The sequence below is a fragment of the Ranitomeya variabilis genome, chromosome 3 (assembly GCF_051348905.1).
Source record: "Ranitomeya variabilis isolate aRanVar5 chromosome 3, aRanVar5.hap1, whole genome shotgun sequence".
Taxonomy (NCBI): Eukaryota; Metazoa; Chordata; class Amphibia; order Anura; family Dendrobatidae; genus Ranitomeya; species Ranitomeya variabilis.
The window spans coordinates 650,048,626-650,071,593 of NC_135234.1; the positions used below are offsets into that span (position 1 = coordinate 650,048,626).

The following is a 22,968-nucleotide window of genomic DNA, read 5'->3' on the forward strand; positions in this document are numbered from 1 at the left end:
GCTACAGGGGTCAGCTTCACTGGCACCTTAATCGGGGGCATCACACAGGGTTCTGTCTCTTGCGGACATTCAGGGCAAACCACCCCTTTTCCCCAAAGTGCCTGGTATACGAGACTTCATCTCCCGGGTAGAGATCCCGGTCTGGGTGGCCCTCTCTGAGATGCGACTCGACATCCCTTCGGTTTACAAACACCTCAGCATACAGGCCCGGCTCTTTAATGAAGCCCCAGCCTCCGCGGAGCTTGAAGGTGGTGATGATGCCCTGCCTGCACAGGGCCTGGTGAGCGGTGGGGTCCTTGCGGGCCCAGTCCTTGACCGCCAGGTCTTTCTGATGGTAGGCCTCCAGCCCAGCCTGGTAATCCTTTTCCTTCTCCTTCCACTGCTGTTCCAGCTGGGCCTGGTATTCCTCCCAGCTCAGGGCCTGCACCATCTCCCCTTCCCGTGTCTTCACCCCGGGGAACCCCATGAGATCGGATCCTGGGTTCACCCAGCGGCATACCATGCGCTCCGCACGGGTCTCACACAACAGGGTGGTTGGCGCGATCGGGGCCTTCAGGCGGTGTTCCATGCCCGTTGCCTCCTCCCATGGTAACAGGCGTTGGAGTCTATGGGTCCCAGGGAGAGGGGGTGCCGCGACAGGGCCTATCAGCAGGTCCTCTGCTGGTGGGGCAGGGTCGACGGACTCACCAGCCAATGCAGGTTCCTCCTCCGCGGCGGGTTCCGCTGGCGGCGTCGGCGAGTTCCTCAGCAACAACTCCGGCAGTGGTACAGGATCCGATGTCATAGGACTTCCTTCCAGCGCTACCTGGTGCGGAGCCGGGGCCTTCGCGTTCAGCTGAAGGAGCTGGTGGATCAAGTCTCCCATCTCAGCCTGCAGAAGATCAGCACTGTCCATGGAGAATTGGCTGCGGTACTCGTCCGGGTAGTTGGGGGAGACTTCTGCTTCCACCCCACATTTGGGTTCCGAGCTGCTGGCCATGGCGTCCTCCACGTGAGTCGCTTCCTGGTTCTTTTCCCGCTCTCTCCTTCATGGGCGGTTTCGTTTTCTCTGTTTCCGCCCACCATTGAGAATCAGGAGGCGGATCTCTGCTGCTGACGTACACGTCCTCACGGTGCAGAAATATTTAGACTGGGCGGCCATTGTCTTTCGCACTCTCCAGCTTGTCTACGCCTACTCCACGCCCATGTTCTCCTCCTGCGCTCTCCTCAGCGCTGTAATGGCGGATTTTGGCGGTAAATGGCGCGGCACAATCTTTGCAGTAAATCACTGTCCAAGTATAATAAATCCCAGTTCCAAGGCACACATGACCCGATTCCTCAGGCTTAAGTAGATCCTGTTCGTGACGCCAAGTTTTGCAGCGCCCCCACTGCCGCAGGGCCAAGGGGTACCCGGTACCGGGCCTCTGAGTCTCTGCTCTGGGGTTGTCACGGTGGCTAGGCCCAGTCCGTGACCCTGCTGAGGGGCGGTCCAAATAAATAATAGGTGTGGATGGTGTTGGTAGTGCGGTGTAGTGCCGGTCGCAGTTAATAACGAGGACACCAGGTTGCAGTCTCTTTACCTCTTTACTGAAGGTCTCAAAGTCCTCAATCCGGAATACGGTTAACCAGGCTGCGCAAGTCCGGCCGGTCCGATGGCACCTCCAGAGTTCCCTTTGCAGGTGGAAATCTGTGCCTTCCTACTAGTGCTATGTGTTGTGGTCCTCCCCTTCTGAGCTTACGGGATAGTCCCCACAACTGTTGTGTCTGTTTCTCGTGTTCCCTCACAACTCGATTAGATGATCTTTGTTGTGAACTCCGTTTTCAGGCTCCCTCTTGTGGTCACAGATGGTATTGTGTGACTTTGGTTTTTTGGCTCCCCCTGGTGGTTTGGTTTATTATCCTGCGGGTCTGCTGGATCAGCTGCCTCGTTATTCACCAGGGAGGCTCCTATTTAGCTCTGCTTCACTCTCACTTGTTGCCGGCTGTCAATGTATTCAGTGCTATTCTGATTACTCCTGATTATCTCGTTTTCTGCCTCTTCAGGATAAGCTAAGTTCTGTTTGAATATTTTTTGCTCCTCTGCCTGCAATATGATTTCTGTGTATTATGAGTCTAGTCCAGCTTGCTAACATGTGATTTCTTTTTTGCTGGTAAGCTCTGGGGTACGGAGTTGCTTCCCCCGCACCGTTAGTTGGTGCGGGGGCTCGAGCAATCTCTGCGTGGATATTTTGAATAGGATTTTTTATTGACCGAACAGTTTCCTTCCTATTTTCTGCTATCTAGTATTAGCGGGCCTCATTTGCTAAATCTGATTTCATCTCTGCGTTTGTGCTTTCCCCTTAACTCACCGTTAATATTTGTGGGGGGCTATTCTATATCTTTGGGGTCTTCCACTGAGGCAAGTGAGGACTTACTTTCCCTTCAGGAATAGTCAGTTTCTCAGGCCGTGACGAGACGTCTAGGATTTTTTAGGTAACGTTCCACGGCTGCCTATAGTTGTTTGCGGATAGGATCAGGTTGCGGTCAATCTAGTTACCACTTCCCCAGAGCTAGTAGTCTGTTCAGTTACTTAGCTAGTCCGACCTGCGATCCTTGCCACTAGGATCATAACAGTACAGCCGGCCCATAAAGTGTTAATTGCATGGCAGAAGCAGGAGAAAAGAAGCTTGGAGATATTTTTTTTTTTTTTTGCTGCCATGTGTCTAGCTGCTGTGTGTCTGGCTTCTCTCCTCCTCTTAATCTTGGTGTGGCTCTGAGTTCAGCTGCTGATATGGATATCCAGAGTTTAGCCTCCAGTGTAGATCATCTTGCTGCAAGGGTACAAAGTATTCAGGATTTTGTTGTGCACAGTCCTATGTCAGAGCCTAGAATACCTATTCCGGAGTTGTTTTCTGGAGATAGATCTAGGTTCCTGAATTTTAAGAACAATTGCAAGTTGTTTCTTTCTTTGAAACCTCGTTCCTCTGGGGATTCTGTTCAGCAAGTTAAGATTATTATTTCTTTCTTGCGTGGCGATCCTCAAGATTGGGCTTTCGCATTGGCTCCAGGGGATCCTGCGTTGCTCAGTGTGGATGCGTTTTTTCTGGCCCTTGGATTGCTCTATGTGGAACCTAATCTTGAGAACCAGGCTGAAAAAGCGTTGTTGGCCCTCTCTCAGGGGCAAGATGATGCAGAGGTGTACTGCCAGAAATTTCGGAAATGGTCGGTGCTTACTCAATGGAATGAGTGTGCCCTGGCTGCAAATTTCAGAAAAGGTCTTTCTGAAGCCATTAAGAATGTCATGGTGGGGTTCCCTACGCCTGCAGGTCTGAATGCGTCAATGACTCTGGCCATTCAGATCGGCGTTTGCGGGAGCGCAAACCTGCGCACCATTTGGCGGTGTTTTCCGAACAGACACCTGAGTCTATGCAATGTGATAGAATTCTGACCAGAAGTGAACGGCAAAATTATAGACGGCAAAATGGGTTGTGCTTTTACTGTGGTGACTCAGCTCATGTTATCTCAGCATGCTCTAAGCGCACAAAAAAGATTGATAAATCTGTCACCATCGGTACTTTACAGCCTAAGTTTATTTTGTCTGTTACCCTGATTTGTTCCCTGTCATCTTACCCGGTTATGGCTTTTGTGGATTCAGGTGCTGCCCTGAGTCTGATGGATTTGTCATTTGCCAGGCGCTGTGGTTTTGTTTTGGAGCCTTTAAAATTCCCTATTCCACTAAGGGGAATTGACTCTACACCATTGGCTACGAATAAACCTCAGTACTGGACACAAGTGACCATGTGCATGACTCCTGTTCATCAAGAGGTGATTCGCTTTCTTGTATTGCATAATTTGCATGATGTTGTCGTGTTGGGCCTGCCATGGTTGCAGACTCATAATCCAGTCCTGGATTGGAAAGCAATGTCTGTGTCAAGTTGGGGTTGTCAGGGAATTCATGGCGACGCTCCTGTGGTGTCAATTGCTTCATCCACTCCTTCTGAGGTCCCTGCGTTTTTGTCAGATTACCAGGATGTATTTGATGAGCCCAAACTCAGTTCTCTACCTCCTCATAGGGATTGTGATTGTGCTATAAATTTGATTCCTGGTAGTAAGTTTCCTAAGGGACGACTTTTCAATTTGTCAGTGCCGGAGCATGCTGCTATGCGGAGTTATATAAAGGAGTCTTTGGAGAAAGGACTTATTCGCCCCTCCTCCTCCCCTCCTGGTGCGGGGTTCTTTTTTGTGGCTAAGAAGGATGGTTCCTTGAGACCTTGTATTGATTATCGCCTTCTAAACAAAATCACGGTCAAATTTCAGTATCCTTTGCCATTGTTATCTGATCTGTTTGCTCGCATTAAGGGGTCTAGTTGGTTCACCAAGATAGATCTTCGTGGTGCGTATAACCTTGTGCGTATTAAGCAGGGTGATGAATGGAAAACTGCATTTAATACGCCCGAAGGCCATTTTGAGTACTTGGTGATGCCTTTTGGACTTTCTAACGCTCCTTCTGTCTTTCAGTCCTTTATGCACGACATCTTCCGCGAATATCTGGATAAATTTATGATTGTGTATCTGCATGATATTCTGTTTTTTTTCGGATGATTGGGAGTCCCATGTTAAGCAGGTCAGGATGGTGTTTCAGGTCCTGCGTGCCAATGCTTTATTTGTGAAGGGCTCAAAATGTCTTTTTGGAGTCCAGAAGGTCTCTTTTTTGGGTTTCATTTTTTCTCCTTCTGCTATTGAGATGGACCCAGTCAAGGTTCAGGCTATTCATGACTGGACTCAGCCTACATCTGTTAAGAATCTTCAGAAGTTCTTGGGTTTTGCAAATTTTTACCGTCGCTTCATCGCTAATTTTTCTGGTGTTGTTAAGCCATTGACGGATTTGACCAGGAGGGGTTCTGATGTTACTAATTGGTCTCCTGCGGCTGTGGAGGCCTTTCGGGAGCTGAAGCGCCGGTTTTCTTCGGCTCCGGTCTTATGTCAGCCAGACGTCTCCCTTCCTTTCCAGGTCGAGGTTGATGCTTCTGAGATTGGAGCGGGGGCTGTTTTGTCGCAGAGAAGCTCTGATGGCTCTGTGATGAAGCCATGTGCTTTCTTTTCAAGAAAGTTTTCGCCTGCCGAGCGGAATTATGATGTTGGTAATCGGGAGTTGTTGGCTATGAAGTGGGCATTTGAGGAGTGGCGACATTGGCTCGAGGGAGCTAAGCATCGTGTGGTGGTCTTGACTGATCACAAGAATTTGATTTATCTCGAGTCGGCCAAGCGGCTGAATCCTAGACAGGCTCGTTGGTCGTTGTTTTTCTCTCGTTTTGATTTTGTGGTCTCATACCTGCCTGGTTCGAAGAATGTGAAGGCTGATGCTCTTTCTAGGAGTTTTGTGCCTGACTCTCCTGGTGATTCAGAGCCAGCTGGTATCCTCAGAGAAGGGGTGATTTTGTCTGCCATCTCCCCAGATTTGCGACGAGTGCTGCAGGAGTTTCAGGCGGATAGACCTGACCGTTGTCCACCGGAGAGACTGTTTGTCCCGGATAGATGGACCAGCAGAGTTATTTCCGAGGTTCATTCTTCGGTGTTGGCAGGCCATCCTGGGATTTTTGGTACCAGAGATTTGGTGGCTAGGTCCTTCTGGTGGCCTTCCTTGTCGCGGGGTGTGCGTTCTTTTGTGCAGTCTTGTGGAATTTGTGCTCGGGCTAAGCCTTGCTGTTCTCGTGCCAGTGGCTTGTTGTTGCCTTTGCCTGTCCCGAAGAGGACTTGGACGCACATTTCCATGGATTTTATTTCAGATCTCCCTGTCTCTCAGAGAATGTCGGTCATTTGGGTGGTGTGTGATCATTTTTCTAAGATGGTCCATTTGGTGCCCTTGCCTAAGTTGCCTTCCTCCTCCGAGTTGGTTCCTCTGTTTTTTCAAAATGTGGTTCGTTTGCATGGGATCCCTGAAAATATTGTTTCCGACAGAGGATCCCAGTTTGTGTCTAGATTTTGGCGGACCTTTTGTGCTAAGATGGGCATTAATTTGTCTTTTTCGTCGGCCTTCCATCCTCAGACGAATGGCCAAACTGAGCGCACTAATCAGACTTTGGAAACCTATTTAAGATGTTTTGTTTCTGATCAGGCGACTGGGTGACTTTTTTGCCATTGGCCGAGTTTGCCCTTAATAATCGGGCTAGTTCTGCTACTTTGGTTTTGCCTTTTTTTTGTAATTCAGGGTTTCATCCTCGTTTTTCCTCGGGTCAGGTGGAGTCTTCTGACTGTCCTGGAGTGGATGTTGTGGTGGATAGGTTGCATCAGATTTGGAATCATGTGGTGGACAATTTGAAGCTGTCACAAGAGAAGGCTCAGCGCTTTGCCAACCGCCGTCGCTGTGTGGGTCCCCGACTTCGCGTTGGGGATTTGGTGTGGTTGTCTTCTCGCTTTGTTCCTATGAAGGTCTCCTCTCCTAAGTTTAAGCCTCGGTTTATCGGTCCTTATAAGATTTTGGAAGTCCTTAACCCTGTGTCATTTCGTTTGGACCTCCTGGCATCGTTTGCTATTCATAATGTGTTCCATCGGTCGTTGTTGCGGAGGTATGTGGTGCCTGTGGTTCCTTCGGTTGAGCCTCCTGCCCCTGTGCTGGTTGAGGGAGAATTGGAATACGTGGTGGAGAAGATCTTGGATTCTCGTATTTCTAGACGGAGGCTTCAGTATTTGGTTAAGTGGAAAGGCTATGGTCAGGAGGATAATTCCTGGGTTGTCGCCTCTGATGTTCATGCGGCCGATTTGGTTCGTGCCTTCCATGTGGCTCACCCTGATCGCCCTGGGGGTTTTGATGAGGGTTCGGTGACCCCTCCTCAAGGGGGGGTACTGTTGTGAACTCCGTTTTCAGGCTCCCTCTTGTGGTCACAGATGGTATTGTGTGACTTTGGTTTTTTGGCTCCCCCTGGTGGTTTGGTTTATTATCCTGCGGGTCTGCTGGATCAGCTGCCTCGTTATTCACCAGGGAGGCTCCTATTTAGCTCTGCTTCACTCCCACTTGTTGCCGTCTGTCAATGTATTCATTGCTATTCTGATTACTCCTGATTATCTCGTTTTCTGCCTCTTCAGGATAAGCTAAGTTCTGTTTGAATATTTTTTTGCTCATCTGCCTGCAATATGATTTCTGTGTATTATGAGTCTAGTCCAGCTTGCTAACATGTGATTTCTTTTTTGCTGGTAAGCTCTGGGGTACGGAGTTGCTTCCCCTGCACCGTTAGTTGGTGCGGGGGCTCGAGCAATCTCTGCGTGGATATTTTGAATAGGATTTTTTATTGACCGCACAGTTTCCTTCCTATTTTCTGCTATCTAGTATTAGCGGGCCTCATTTGCTAAATCTGATTTCATCTCTGCGTTTGTGCTTTCCCCTTAACTCACCGTTAATATTTGTGGGGGGCTATTCTATATCTTTGGGGTCTTCCACTGAGGCAAGTGAGGACTTAAGGCCCCGTCTCACTAAGCGATTTACCAACGATCACGACCAGCGATACGACCTGGCCGTGATCGTTGGTAAGTCGCTGTGTGGTCGCTGGGGAGCTGTCACACAGACCGCTCTCCCCAGCGACCAACGATCAGGGGAACGACTTCGGCATCGTTGAAACTGTCTTCAACGATGCCGAAGTCCCCCTGCAGCACCCGGGTAACCAGGGTAAACATCGGGTTACTAAGCGCAGGGCCGCGCTTAGTAACCCGATGTTTACCCTGGTTACCAAAAAAAACAAACACTACATACTCGCCTTTCGGTGTCCGTCAGGTCCCTTGCCGTCTGCTTCCTGCTCTGACTGAGATCCGGCCGTACAGTGAGAGCAGATCACAGCGGTGACGTCACTGCTGCGCTCTCACTTCTCACTGTACGGCCGGCAGTCAGTGAGAGCAGGAAGCAGACGGCGAGGGACCTGGACACCGAAAGGCGAGTATGTAGTGTTTGTTTTTTTTGGTAACCAGGGTAAACATCGGGTTACTAAGCGCGGCCCTGCGCTTAGTAACCCGATGTTTACCCTGGTTACCAGTGAAGACATCGCTGGATCGGTGTCACACACACCGATTCAGCGATGTCAGCGGGGCCTCAACGACCAAAAAAAGGTCCAGGCCATTCCGACACGACCAGCGATCTCGCAGCAGGGGCCTGATCGCTGGTACGTGTCACACATAGCGAGATCGCTATGGAGGTCGCTGTTGCGTCACAAAACTTGTGACTCAGCAGCGATCTCACTAGCGATCTCGCTATGTGAGACGGGGCCTTTACTTTCCCTTCAGGAATAGTCAGTTTCTCAGGCCGTGACGAGACGTCTAGGATTTTTTAGGTAACGTTCCATGGCTGCTTATAGTTGTTTGCAGATAGGATCAGGTTGCGGTCAATCTAGTTACCACTTCCCCAGAGCTAGTAGTCTGTTCAGTTACTTAGCTAGTCCGACCTGCGATCCTTGCCACTAGACAGATCTTCTGCTAATCCTCCGTCCCTCCCTGGTGTTATGGTTGGGACGCACCCGTATGACGGGTAGGCTTGGAGCTCTTCCGGGACCCTAGAGTCGCCCCTCTCCAAAGGTTGCCCCCTATGTCTGCGTAGGTGATTTAGGTGAGACAGCCCGCCTGCGACTGACTGTCCTGCCATTGGTTTGAAATATGGCTTAGAGCTCTGTACCTCCTCGGCGTTCCGGCCGCCGGTTGTTTGCACCTCAGTAGGATGTTGCCTCGATCTAACAGCATGACTCCTACTGGTATTCTCCTTCTTGCTTTGATCTCGTTTTTCACCCAGCACAATAAATCTCGCTTCTTGTCCTTTCTTAGGGCACCACCGCTATGAAGTGCAGGCGCGGTCCCGTTGCTTTCTCTCTGTTTGCCAGGCCTCTGTCAGGATCCCACCCCTGACAGGGACCCTACCGAATCTTCCCCTACAACACCCTCTGCCACAAGGTGTTGCCTGGTTCCAACCCAGTCAGCGTTCTCTCTAACTTCCTGCCTAACCCCCAGTTTTACCAGACTGTGAGGAGTGGCCTAATGAATAGTACCCTTAGCTCCCCCTGGAGGCCAGACTGTGAAATGTATTGGTGTCTGTGATACCTGGTCAGATGAACTCCTTCAGTGCCATCAGACGTACCATAGCCCCCCTTAGCGGCGGAGCCACAGTACTGCAACGACCAGGACTCTGGGGCGCTGCATTTATATATATATATGTATATATATATTTATTTATCATGCCAAATATCATAACAGTGTATAGTTAGTCTGAGTGTTGTAGTTTGTTTTTCTCATAAAGTTCCACTAGAATATATATTGACCAGTTATAACATGGAATATTTCAGAAAGGGTTAACTGTGCTCTGCTGGCTCTCCTGAGGTCACCCATTGTGTATATTTGCTGTACTCATACAGCTTTGGTTTACTTCTTGTTTCGTAAAAAAACCCACAAAGTTAAAATTATAGAAAACTTTGCACTTTTGGGTTTAGTTTCCTCCCAATTTGAAAGGACGCCAGAGTCAGAACAGAAGGAAGAGCGAAGCATTCACCAGCTCCAGATCTCCAAGCAAAGAATCCTTGTAACCAGGTTTCTCCTTAGTGATCACTATCTTTGTATTATGAACTGCGGAGCAGAAGATTATGTTTTTGTGCTTTTTTTTAGCTAGCTTATCTCCTGTTTATAGAGTCAAATAATCACTGGTTAAGCAATTTTTACATCCTTCTATTACGTAAATACAATATTTATCTATATATAAATATATGTATATACAGTATTTATGCATTTTCATGATATCAGGGTGTAAAGGTTGCTTGACCAAAATAGTTGTTATATATATACTGTATATACTGTGTGTGTATGTATGTATAACATATATATATATATATATATATATATATATATATATATATATATATATATATATATATATATATATATATATATATATATATATACAGTATGCAGACTCTTCACTTAAGTTTGGCATGCTTCCTAGATTCCTTTTTCTGCAATAACAAGACAGGACTGTGCTTTTAGTTGATCATTATGTTTGGAGTTTGTTGAACTGCTGTGTCCTTCTCTGCAGATAACATCATGAACGTCCATGTTGCTTTACCTCTATTCCTGGTTATTATGCAGGCATCACTGGCAAATTTTTCCTGCTCGTCTTGCAGTATTTTCAACCAACCTATGGAGGCTGAAGCTGAAAAAGCAATACTTCTGGAAGTGGCCAAGCAGAACATTTTGAGCAAACTTCACTTGCACCAGCGGCCAAACATTTCACAGGCAGTGTCCCGGGAAAATCTGGCACAGGCTCTGCAACAACTGAACATTGAGTTGGATGAGGACCAATCACAAGACTTGCCAACAAAGAATAGTAAAGGAGACAAGGAAATGGATATTGGTCAAACCTATGAAGTCATCAGCTTTGCTGAAATAGGTGCAGTATACAATGTATATTGTGTATAAATGATTAGCATTTATCTGCAGAACATCATGTTTCTGTATAGCCCTGACATTTATAGTAGTCTCAAAAAATTATCACTTAATTACAGAATGAGTGCTAATTGTTTGATGGGTATAAATCCCACTGCTAGGGTCATTAATCACCAGAATGGTGGACTTATGTCCATAATTTTCACTTCTCCCTTGCCCTAAGACCTAGGTCAGTAGGTCTCAGACTATTCGTTCAGCTCCTTCTGGCCAAGACCTGGTGGACAAGGGAGAACAAAGAGAGACCTGGGGATATACTTGCTCCTTCTGGCAATTGTAGATGCCACAATAATTTAAGGATCATATTCATTATGCTTTTTTATAGAGAATTTCTTGTAGGAAATGCAGTGACCTTACTATACATTGTATTGTGTTTACAGCCCCATAATGTAACATTGATATTTTTTAATCAGCAGAGCGAGACATAAAGACTTAGATTCATTTTCTTAAGGTGGCAACTCTATTTTTTATCTACTGTCATATCCATGAGACATTGAGATCTGTAAGCAGGGATCAGTGACTGCTAAGATGATGTTCTATAAAGTGCCATATTCGATCACATACCTTTCAGCTTTGATATTACATGTCAGTGACATATGTGAAGATAAAAGAAATTCGACTAGTTTTCCACTAACAGTACATTATCTAGTACGTAATGACACAAACCCTGTTCTCTGGAACTGTCAATTTTCCTCAGTATGGGGATCCATGCAAGATCTCGCCTTGTGGGGTAAGGATGATTCTGAGAAAGGTCAGGAATCAGCCCAGAACTAAACTGGAGGACTGGTCAATGACCAGTCTCAAACATTACCATTAGTAAAACATTACAACGTCATGGATTTAAATCCTGCAGGTCCCCCTGCTTATGCCAGCACATGTCCAAGCTCATTTTAAGTTCAACAATCACCACCTGGATGATTCAGAGGCGGCATGGGAGAAAGGTCATCTGGTCAGATGAGACCAAAATAGAACTTTTTAACATCAACTCCACTTGCTGTGTATGGCGTAAAAAGAAGGATGAGTACAACCCCAAGATCACTGTCCCAACCGTGAAACAATGTGGGGCAAATATTATACTTTGGAGATTGGTCTTCTAGCATGGCAATGACCCGAAACACTCAGCCAGGGAAGCTAATGAGTGGCTCTGTAAAAAGCATTTCAAGGTCCTGGAGTAACCTAGTCAGTCTCCTGACCTGAATCCAATAGAAAATCTTTGGATGGAGCTGAAACTCAATGTTTTCAGCAACAGCCCCAAAACCTGAAATATCTGGAGAAGATCTCTATGGAGAAGTGGGCCAAAATCCCCGTGTCATGGGTTTTTTTGCAGCAGAGAGGAGCCAGAAGATCCCATTGTCTGATTTCTCCTAATCCTGCACTGTTTAGAAGCACTTCACCTTCATATTAAATGGTGGGGTTTTCTTTTAGCAGTGCAGGTGTTAATTTGCACATTTGAGAGCTCTTGGAAGCTTTCCTGCATTAAAGGGAACCTGTCACCCCCAAAATCGAAGGTGAGCTAAGCCCACCAGCATCAGGGGCTTATCTACAGCATTCTGGAATGCTGTAGAAAAGCCCCCGATGTAACCTGAAAGATGAGAAAAAGAGGTTAGATTATACTCACCTGGGCGGGCGGGCGGTCCGATCCGATAGGCGTCACGGTCCTGTCCGGGGCCTCCAATCTTCTTACGATGACGTCCTCTTCTTGTTTTCACGCTGCAGCTCCGGCGCAGGCGTACTTTGTCTGCCCTGTTGAAGGCAGAGCAAAGTACTGCAGTGCGCAGGCACTGGGCCTCTCTGACCTTTCCCGGCACCTGCGCACTGCAGTACTTTGCTCTGTCCTCAACAGGGCAGACAAAGTACGCCTGCGCCGGAGCCACAGCGTGAAGACAAGAAGAGGACGTCATCGTAAGAAGATGGGAGGCGCTGGACCCGACCGAGACACCCATCGGACCGGACTGCACCGGGACCGCCCCTGGTTGAGTATAATCTAACCTCTTTTTCTCATCTTTGAGAATACATCGGGGGCTTATTTACAGCATTACAGAATGCTGTAGATAAGCCCCTGATGCCTGTGGGCTTAGCTCACCTTCGATTTTGGGGGTGACAGGTTCCCTTTAATGCTTTTAGCTGTTAACTGTTAGCCACTTCCATCTCCTATATAGCCTGGGTCCTGGCAAGAACTCATTGCCTGAGTTAGCTTATGCTGCATGGTTAGGAGATAGTGGTTTGTTGTTGTTTGAGAAGGCGTTTTGGTGGACTTATGTGTTGGGTGATTTTGGTTGTGTGCTAATTTCTCTCCTTCTCCTACGTTAGATTTACCCCATCCTCCACACCCTGGTGTGTACCTCTGTTGTTTGCGTTAGTATATTTGTATGATTAGTATTTTTTTTAATCCTGTTTGTATTACAATGTTAGTCTGGTTGGGGTATTACGTTACACTACTTCTCCCCTCCTTCCTCGGTGGGGGATGGGTATAGACTGAGGGCGGATCCATTAGCTAAGTCAAGGTACGTGGTCCCGGCGACTTCACCATCAGAAGTAATCTGGGAAACAGGGCGAGCTAGAGTGCCCCTAGCGTTAGGGACAGGGAAGGAGTCCCTGGTCCCGGAACACCCGACAACAGAGTTGTAACATTAGCTCTGGCAGAAAACATTTTTTTATTCATCTGGATCCTATCTCTGCTTTCACAGGGTAATTGAAGAAACTCAGCCTGGAGGTGCCAGATATAGGCACTGTTGTTTTACAGCACCTTAACACATCATGTTTGAGGACTATGACTTCCAGAAAACCCTTAGTGGAACCCCAGATCGCTTTATCTGACAGGTTCTCTGGGGGGTGTTACAGGTTTGTTGTTTTCAGGGAGGCATGTAAGCTATACTTCAGGTTACATGCATGTTCCTCAGGAACTGAGGAGCAACAGGTGGGGATAACAATCTCTCTCCATTAGGGTGACCCCCTAAACATGGGCATTCTCTTTACCATCGGACTCCCAGTCGCTCCGGACGGTGGAGGAATTTTTTCTGGTGCTGGGTCATATATACCATGAACCCAACCATGTCTACCTGGCTGAGTCTAAACTTCGCCTTTTCAGGAGGGAGAACAGATGGCAGAGAAGTATTGCTCCAAGTTTCGGAGGTTGTCCACTTACACTAAGTGGAATCACTCCGCGTTCTGTAGCCACTTCTGTCTAGAATATGAGTAAGAGTGCAAGACTCCGGTTTCCCTTGATACGGCCATGTCTTTTGGCTATCCGGGTGGATCACCATCTTTGTCAGAGACATAAAGAGACACCCCAATGTGTGGGAGATCCAGAGCCAAGGGCAACCTGGTTTGAGTGATCTGAGGAACCCATGGCTTAGTTGGGTGGGGCAACACATTCTGAGAATCAAACTGTAGCTCGGCGCAAAGGGGCAGTGTGTTTTTACTGTAGGAAAAAGAACCATTTCATGGGTGCATGTCCTTCCCTACCTCATTGTAAACAGCCGCCGGAAAACTAAGGAGAAGGGAAGGGAAGGTTAGCAATCCTGGTGTACATATCTTCTCTGTGGGTAGGACACAATTTTTACTACTTGCTGAAATCCATCTGTGCAAAAATAAGGTGGTTATTTCTGCCTTTCTGGACAGTGCAGTGCGGTTTAATTTGATAGAAGCTAGATGCTGGGCCTCAAACAACATACACTGTCCAGACCTATACCCATAATAGCCATCGACTCCACACCATTGAGGGTCTGCCCTCTCCTGTATTTTTTGGACTACCTTTTCTCACTCTGCACAACTATGTGGTAGATGGGCAGACTCGGGAGGTGGTAAAATGGTTTTATAAGCTGGATCTCAGGGCGCATATAATCTCATTCATATTAAAGAGGCGGATGAGTGGAAAATATCTTTCAATACGCCTGAGGGACACTATGATGACCTTGTGATGCCATTTGGGTTGACTAATGCTACTGAAATCTTTCAGCACTTTGTAAATTACATCTTAAGGCACCTGGTACATAGATTTGTTGGAGTCTATCTTGATGACATATTAATTTATTCACTTGACCTTGAGTCACATTAGGTAGATGTCAGGCATGTCTTACAGATACTCAGAGACAATAAATTATTTGTCAAATGAGATAAATGTATGTTCTCGGTTGAGGAAATCCCTTTTCTAGGATACGTTTTATCGTCCACCGGTTTTCGGATGGATCTGGTGACAGTCCGGGTGCCACTAGGTTGGAATTGCCTTGAGGATTTAAAGGTGTTACAAAGGTTTTTTGGGTTTTGCCAACTACTAATGTAAGTTAATCAAAAACTTTTCGGTGGTGGCCAAACCTCTGATGGATATAACCAGGAAAGGGGCAGACTTTTCCAAGTGTATCAGTCTGGCCAGGGAGGCATTTGATACCTTGAAGAAGAGTTTTGCATCTGCGCTGATTCTCGCACAGTCTGACGTCACTCTGAGAAGTGACGCATCTGAAGTGGGTGTGGGGGCTGTATTGTCGCAGGGTGAGTCTCCTGGTAAATGACGTCCATGTGCATACTTTTCTAAAAAACTGTCATCTGCAGAGAAAAATTAAGACATTGGTAAAAAGCAACTCTTGGCAATCAAGTGGGCCTTTGAAGAGTGGCATCATTTTCAGGAGGTGGCAGTTCATGCAGTTATGGTAATCACGGTTCATAAGAATCTGGTATATCTTGAGTCTGCAAAAAATGTCTAATGCCTAGACAGGCAAGATGATCATTGTTCTTCACCAGGTTGAACTTTTTTTGTTACATGTAGGCTGATGAAGAAGAACATTAACTCAGATTCCTTATCTTGTTGTTTTCCTTTGGGGTTGAGATAATTGTGAACTGGTTCCTATACTACAAAAATGGGTGGTTATTGCGTCTATATGCTCCCATCTTGAGAAAGAGGTTGTTGAGGCTCAGGGGGATGCCCCTGCTGCCTGTCCATTAGGGAAACTGGTTGTACTTGTGAATCTCAGTTTGGGAGTTCTTAGTGAACATTATGATTCAGTCTTGGATCGACATCCCGGTAATAAAGCTACTTCAGATCTTCTTACTCGCCATTTTTGGCACTCATGGCCACATCATCATGTTCAGGAGTATGTAGCCACCTGCAGTGTCTGTGCGTGCTCTAAAACCTCTCATACTCGTCTGTCTGGGTCTCTCCAGCCATTGGCGATTCCCAGTAGACCTTGGACTCAGTTATCAGTTGAATTTATCACTGATCTACCCATGTTGGCAGGTAATATTGTAATTTTAGTGGTGGTGGACAGAAAAATGCCACATTTCATTGTGCTACCGCTTTCCCTAACGCCAAGACCTCAGCACAAATTTTCATTAGAGAAATTACATGGGATCTCTACCGATATTATTTCTGATTGGGGGTGTAGTTTATTTCCAAATTTTGGAGGCCGCTTTGCGCTCGTTTGGGGATCCATCTCTTTTTCCATTCAGCATTTCAACTGCAGTCTAATGGGCACACTGAACGGGTTAACCAGGATATTGAGACTTATCTTAGGAGTTTTGTGTCTGAGAATCAGGAGGATTGGGTTACCTTCTTACTTCAAGCTGAATTCACAGTAAATAATCGTTGTCATGAGTCTACTGGTAAGTCCTCGTTCTTGGTGCATAGGAGTTTTATTCTCATTTCAGCTCATTTAATAGGAATTGTTCTTGTGGAATACCTGAAGAACAGTTTTCATAATCAATTTCGTTTTTGTGGGAAGGGGTTCTTGATAATTTGAGTAAGATGGGGACCAAATATAAAAGTGTGGTTTATTGGAGATGTTTGGTGGGTCCGGACCTGTGTGTGTTGGTGATTTGGTGTGATTGTCCTCAAAGAACATTAAGTTGAGGGAAACTGGGTCCCAGGTTCATCAGTCATTATAAGATTTTGACCATCATCAATCCGATATACAGTCATTGTGAATGGATATTTGGAATTTCAAATAGCTAAGATCGTTGATTCTTGCTTAGATCATAGGTCACTTCAGTATCTGGTACACTGGAAAGGATACAGTCCGGAAGAAAAGATGTAGGTACCACATCTGACATCCATGCGGTCAGGTTGATCCGGTCTTTTCATGTGGCACACCTTGATAAACCCAGTTCTGATGGTCCCTCGTAGAAAGGGGGGTACTGTCACTGGTTTATCGCAACAGAGAGGAGCCAGAAGACTACATCATTTGATTTCTCCTACTCCTGCAATGTTTAGAAGCACTTCACGTTCATATTAAACAGTGAAGGCTTATTTTAGCAGTGCAGGGTTTAATCTGTTCAGTTGAGAGCTCTTGGAAACTTTCCTGCATTAAGGGTTTCAGCTGTTCACTGTTAGAAACTCCTTTCTCCTATATAATCTGGGCCCTGACAAGCACTCACTGCCAAATAGCTTATGCTGCATGACTAGGAGATGGTGATTTCTGGTTGTTTGAGAAGGCATTTGGTGGATTTATCTGAGACTGTTGCTAAGTTTTGGGTGTGTGCTTATTCCCCTCCTTTTCCTACTTTGGTTTTATCCCATGCTTCACTCCCAGGTGTTTACCTCTGTTATTTATGTATCTTTGTATGATTGGTATTTTCCTTTAATCCTGTTTGTATTACCTTGTTAGTCTGGTTGGTGTATTATGGTACAGCATTACTCCCCTCTTCCCTGGGTGGGGGAAGGGAACAGACTAAGGTCAGATTCAGGAGCTAAGGCAAGGTACGTGGCCCCAGAATCTTCCCAATCAGAAGTAATCCGAGGAACAGGATGAGCTAGGGAGCCCCTAGCGTTAGGGACAGTGAAGGAGCCCCTGGCCCCAGGACACCCAACAACAGAGTCATGACACCCTGCTGCATTGTGTGAAAACTTGGTCAAGAGCTACAGGAAACATATGACCTCTATAATTGCAAAGGTTTTTGCACCAAATATTAAGGTCTGTTTTTCTATTGTATCAAATACTCGTTTCATGCAATAAAATGCAAATTAATAATGTAACAATCATACAATGTGATTTTCTCAATTTTTTAAAAAATTTTAGATTCTGTCACAGTTTAAGTGTACCTACGATAAAAATTACAGACCTCTCCATTCTTTATAGACTCTAGACATACTTAAAGGGAAGGTACCGCGTTGGTAGATTATTAGTAAATCAATGTAATGTAGCATAACATGCTGTTTAGAGATGAGCGGTGTTCGAGTCGAACTGTTCGCCAATTTCAAATTCGAGCTGTTTTGGGTGGTGTTTGAGTCGTTCGACGAACCCGAAAAATTTGCTTAAAATTCGGCTGTTCGAGTTTCTGTTCGATAACTGTTCGTTCATCAAAAGCCTAGCTTGATTTGCACATTAAAACTGTTTATCATTGTTAATGGACTGTTTCAGTGTATAGTGGGCGGGGGGGGGGGAATAGATCTGTGATGAAATAACGCCGATCTCCATTTTTTTTTTCTTTCCCGCATTTACAGAGGAGCGGTGCAGTCTCTCAGCCTATCAGCAGGGCACACACACACAGCAATGTGCATGTGATGCACACAAGCAAGGGCATGTGTCATTGGCTGTGTATGTCACATGTCCTTGCCCTATAAGAACCAGTCATTTGCCCTGTCGCCACCATTTCCTCACTGCTGCAGCTTAGTGTTAGACGGCACCGCTGCTGCTGTGGGCGCTATACAGACTAAGAGTGTTTTTTTGGAGCAAATTGTCAGAGAGATAGGTTTAGGGAGTCAGGAGGAGTCGGGACTAGTTGTAATATCAGCCCTTTTCAGGGTAGGTTACAGCAGTTCATAGCACTGTTTGCCAGGCAGGTCTGAGCCAGTGCTGTGCAAGTGTTAGTCACAGCATTTGGTGTAATCTAGCTCAGCCAATCCTTTTGGGCTAGTAGCAGTGTCTGATAGTCATCTGAGTAGCCCGCCTGTGAAGCTAGCTACACCGCCTGTGTATCTCAATTTTTACTGCATCTAACCCAGTAAATCGTTTTGGGGTTTTGGGTTTAGTAGCAGTGTCTGCACGTCAGCAGAGTAGCCCGCCTGTGAAGCTAGCTACACCGCCTGTGTATCTCAATTTTTACTGCATCTAATCCAGTTAATAGTTTTGGGCCTAGGAGCAGTGTCTGCACGTCAGCAGAGTTGCCCGCCTATGAAACTAACTATACCCCCTGTGTATCTCTATTTTTACTGAATCTAATCCAGTTAATAGTTTTGGGCCTAGGAGCAGTGTCTGCACGTCAGCAGAGTAGCCCGCCTGTGAAACTAACTACACCGCCTGTGTATCTCAATTTTTACTGCATCTAATCCAGTTAATAGTTTTGGGCCTAGGAGCAGTGTCTGCACTGTCCGACGAGCCCTGGTGCAATACGTTATGACGTATAGCCTGGGCCAACGAGCTCAAGAGGTGGGGCAAATCACGCTGCAGGAGTGGTCTCAGATCAGGGACCTATGCACCCTTCTGCACAGTTTTGAAATAGCAACGAAGATGTTTAGTGCTCATGATGCCATTATCAGCATGACCATTCAGGTGATTTACATGCTGGAGCACACCTTACACAGTGTCCGGAGTCAGGTGGTGGAACAGGAGGAGTCGTATGCGGAAGGGATCATATCTCCAAGGTCAAGAAGGTTGGCAGCACCAAGGCGGCTGGCATTGGTGGCTGGGGGAGAGGGATTACCGAGGGCGCATGGTAGCAGCCAAACTGTTGAGGAGTGTGCAGGAGGCGAGGAAGAAGTGGAGGACGAACTGGCACTGGGCATGGAAGACTCATCAGATGAGGTAGACCTTGATCAAATTTCTGTTGTGCGAGGTTGGGGGGAGAGGGCAGACGAAGGAAGCATGATTCTCACCTCGCTAACACAAAGACAACAAGGACTTGGTCCTCCTGGATGCGCAAGACACATGAGTGCCTTCTAGCTGCACTACCTGCAACATGACCCTCGGATTGTCAGAATCCAAAGTAATGCCGACTACTGGGTTGCCACACTCTTAGGGTACTGTCACACAGTGGCACTTTTGTCGCTACGACGGTACGATCCTTGACGTTCCAGCGATATCCATACGATATCGCTGTGTCTGACACGCAGCAGCGATCAGGGACCCTGCTGAGAATCGTACGTCGTAGCAGATCGTTTGGAACTTTCTTTCGTCGCTGGATCTCCTGCTGTCATCGTTGGATCGGTGTGTGTGACACCGATCCAACGATGCGTTCGCTTGTAACCAGGGTAAACATCGGGTTACTAAGCGCAGGGCCGCGCTTAGTAACCCGATGTTTACCCTGGTTACCGTCGTAAAAGTAAAAAAAAACAAACAGTACATACTCACATTCCGGTGTCCGTCAGGTCCCTAGCCGTCTGCTTCCCGCTCTGACTGACTCCCGGCCGTAAAGTGAGAGCAGAGCACAGCGGTGACATCACCGCTGTGATCTGCTTTCACTTTATGGCGGCACTCAGTCAGTGCGGGAAGCAGACGGCAAGGGACCTGACAGACACCGGAATGTAAGTATGTACTGATTTTTTTTTTACATTTACAATGGTAACCAGGGTAAACATCGGGTTACTAAGTGCGGCCCTGCGCTTAGTAACCCGATGTTTACCCTGGTTACCCGGGGCCTTCGGCATCGTTGGTCGGTGGAGAGCGGTCTGTGTGAAAGCTCCCCAGCGACCACACAACGACTTTCCAACGATCACGGCCAGGTCGTATCGCTGGTCGTGATCGTTGGAAAGTTGCAGAGTGTGACAGTACCCTTAGATCCCCGGTACAAAAGCAAATTTGGCAAAATAATTCCTGCCATAGAAAGGGATTCACGCATGCAGGAGTATCAGCAGAGACTGTTACAGAATCTAACATCGGCTTTTCCACAAAACACCAGTGGGGCACGCAGTCAATCTCTGAGTTCTAACTTGCCAACCGTGGGACAATGGAGTCATCACTCTAACCGTAACAGTAACATCGTATCTGGTGGTAACAGCAATTTTTTCCAATCGTTTCAAGATTTTTTTAGACCATCCTTTGCAAGGCCACAGGAGACAAGAAGTCTGACGCACAGCCAACGCCTAGAGAGGATGGTACAAGAGTATCTCCAAGTTAACATCGATGCCATGACTGTGGAACTGGACCCTTGCTCATTATGGGCTTCCAATCTTGAAAACTGGCCTGAGCTCGCCACTCACGCCTTGGAGATCTTGTAGTGCCCCGCAGCCAGCGTTCTCTCTGAATGTGTGTTCAGCACTGCTGGTGGTGTGCTGACAGATAAGCGCACGCGGCTGTCCAGTGACAATGTAGACAGACTAACGTTCATCAAGATGAACAAATCCTGGATCCGCAAGGACTTTTCTACCCCTGTGTCATCTTGGGGAGACTAAAAGCTTGATGATTTTTGAAAATCACCTCACCAACCGTTTTAAAAAAACTCTGGCGAAATTGATGCCACTTAAGTGGTGTCTGTGGCTGAATTTTTTGAAAAGTCCCCTTGCTGAGTTTTACATGATGTTGCCATCGTCAATTCCAGGTGGGTGGGGTCGTCTGCAGAGTTGTTTACTCATACTCTGGCCTGGGATTCAGAGGTCTGCTCCATAGCTTCAGTGTCTGCCAATCAGCAGAGTAGCCCAGCCACCCACCGCCTGTTTACCTAAGTACTATTTTTAACGGCATCTGGCCCAGGAAATCCTTTTGGGCCTAGTAGAATTTGGTGCTTCTCAGCAGTGTACCCCACCCATGAAGCAAGCTACACCGCCTGTTTACCTAACTACTATTTTGGAACGGCATCTAGCCCGGGAAATCCTTTTGGGCCTAGTAGAATTTAGTGCTACTCAGCAGCGTACCTCACCCAAGAAGCAAGCTACACCGCCTGTTTACCTAACTACTATTTTGTAACGCCATCTAGCCCAGGAAATCCTTTTGGGCCTAGTAGAATGTAGTGCTACTCAGCAGCGTACCCCACCCATGAAGCAAGCTACACCGCCTGTTTGCCTAAGTACTATTTTTAACGGCATCTGGCCCAGGAAATCCTTTTTGGCCTAGTAGAATTTGGTGCTACTCAGCAGCGTACCCCACCCATGAAGCAAGCTACACCGCCTGTTTACCTAACTACTATTTTGTAACGGCATCTAGCCCAGGAAATCCTTTTGGGCCTAGTAGAATTTAGTACTACTCAGCAGCATACCCCACCCATGAAGCAACCTACACCGCCTGTTTACCTAAGTACTATTTTAAAACGGCATCTGGCCCAGGAAATCCTTTTGGGCCTAGTAGAATGTAGTGCTAATCAGCAGCGTACCCCACCTATGAATCAAGCTACACCGCCTGTTTGCCTAAGTACCATTTTTAATGGCATCTGGCCCAGGAAATCCTTTTGGGCCTAGTAGAATTTGGTGCTACTCAGCAGCGTACCCTCCCCATGAAGCAAGCTACACCGCCTGTTTACCTAACTACTATTTTGTAACGGCATCTAGCCCAGGAAATCCTTTTGGGCCTAGTAGAATTTAGTGCTACTCAGCAGCATACCCCACCCATGAAGCAAGCTACACCGCCTGTTGATCTAATTACAAATTTTTAACTGCATCTAGCCCAGGAAATCGTTTTGTACCTAATAACATTTTGTGCTACTCAGCACAGTACCCCACCCATGAAGCAAGCTACACCGCCTGTTTACCTAACTACTATTTTTAATGGCATCTGGCCCAGGAAATCCTTTTGGGCCTAGCAGAATTTAGTGCTACTCAGCAGCGTACCCCACCCATGAAGCAAGCTACACCGCCTGTTTACCTAAGTACTATTTTTAACGACATCTGGCCCAGGAAATCCTTTGGGCCTAGTAGAATTTGGTGCTATTCAGCAGCGTACTTCACCCATGAAGCAAGCTACACCGCCTGTTTACCTAACTACTATTTTGTAACAGCATCTAGCCCAGGAAATCCTTTTGGGCCTAGTAGAATTTAGTGCTACTCAGCAGCGTACCCCACCCATGATGCAAGCTACACCGCCTGTTTACCTAAGTACTATTTTTAACGGCACCTGGCCCAGGAAATCCTTTTGGGCCTAGTAGAATTTGGTGCTTCTCAGCAGCGTACCCCACCCATGAAACAGGCATAAGAAGTCGTCGAGGTAATGGATAATATGTCCCGCCTTACAAACGTCCATGATGACACATTCGAGGAAGCAACTAAACGCCTCAAATAGTGAGCAGGATATGGAGCACCCCATGGGCAAACAGCGATCTATGTAGTATGCTCTTTCAAAGAAGCAGCCCAATGGGAGGACACTATTCGGAGGCATAGGTAGTAAGCGGAATGCTCCCTCAATGTCTGTTTCGGCCATTAGGGTGCCCCTTACCAACTTCTTGACCCGCCTGATTGCCTCGTCAAAGGAGGTACAGTACATAGTACTGTAGTTGGTTCCGCGTCGATGTTGTCGTTTACTGACCTGCCCCTTGGATATGACAAATGGTGGATTAGTCTGAATGTATTGGGTTCATTTTTTGGCACAACTCCCAATGGGGGTACCACTACGTCTTCTAAGGAAAGTGTTCTGAATGGACCCACCGCCATTCTACCTAAAGATATTTTTTTTTTTTTTTTTTTTGTCAAGACGTCTG

General features: G+C 46.8%; 1 protein-coding gene across 2 annotated transcripts in view; it reads left to right on the plus strand.

The window, feature by feature from the left end:
- Positions 1-9,416: 9,416 nt before the first annotated feature.
- LOC143816837 (inhibin beta C chain-like) overlaps positions 9,417-22,968 on the plus strand; it is a 30,437-nt gene continuing 16,885 nt past the window's right edge. The window contains exons 1-2 of one of the 2 annotated variants that reach the window (XM_077297725.1): positions 9,417-9,513; positions 10,013-10,366. In XM_077297725.1, the coding sequence (XP_077153840.1) occupies positions 10,021-10,366 (346 nt within the window). In that variant the 5' untranslated portion in view covers positions 9,417-9,513; positions 10,013-10,020. The remainder of the gene's footprint in view (positions 9,514-10,012; positions 10,367-22,968) is intronic. The other variant, XM_077297726.1, reaches the window with a different exon arrangement.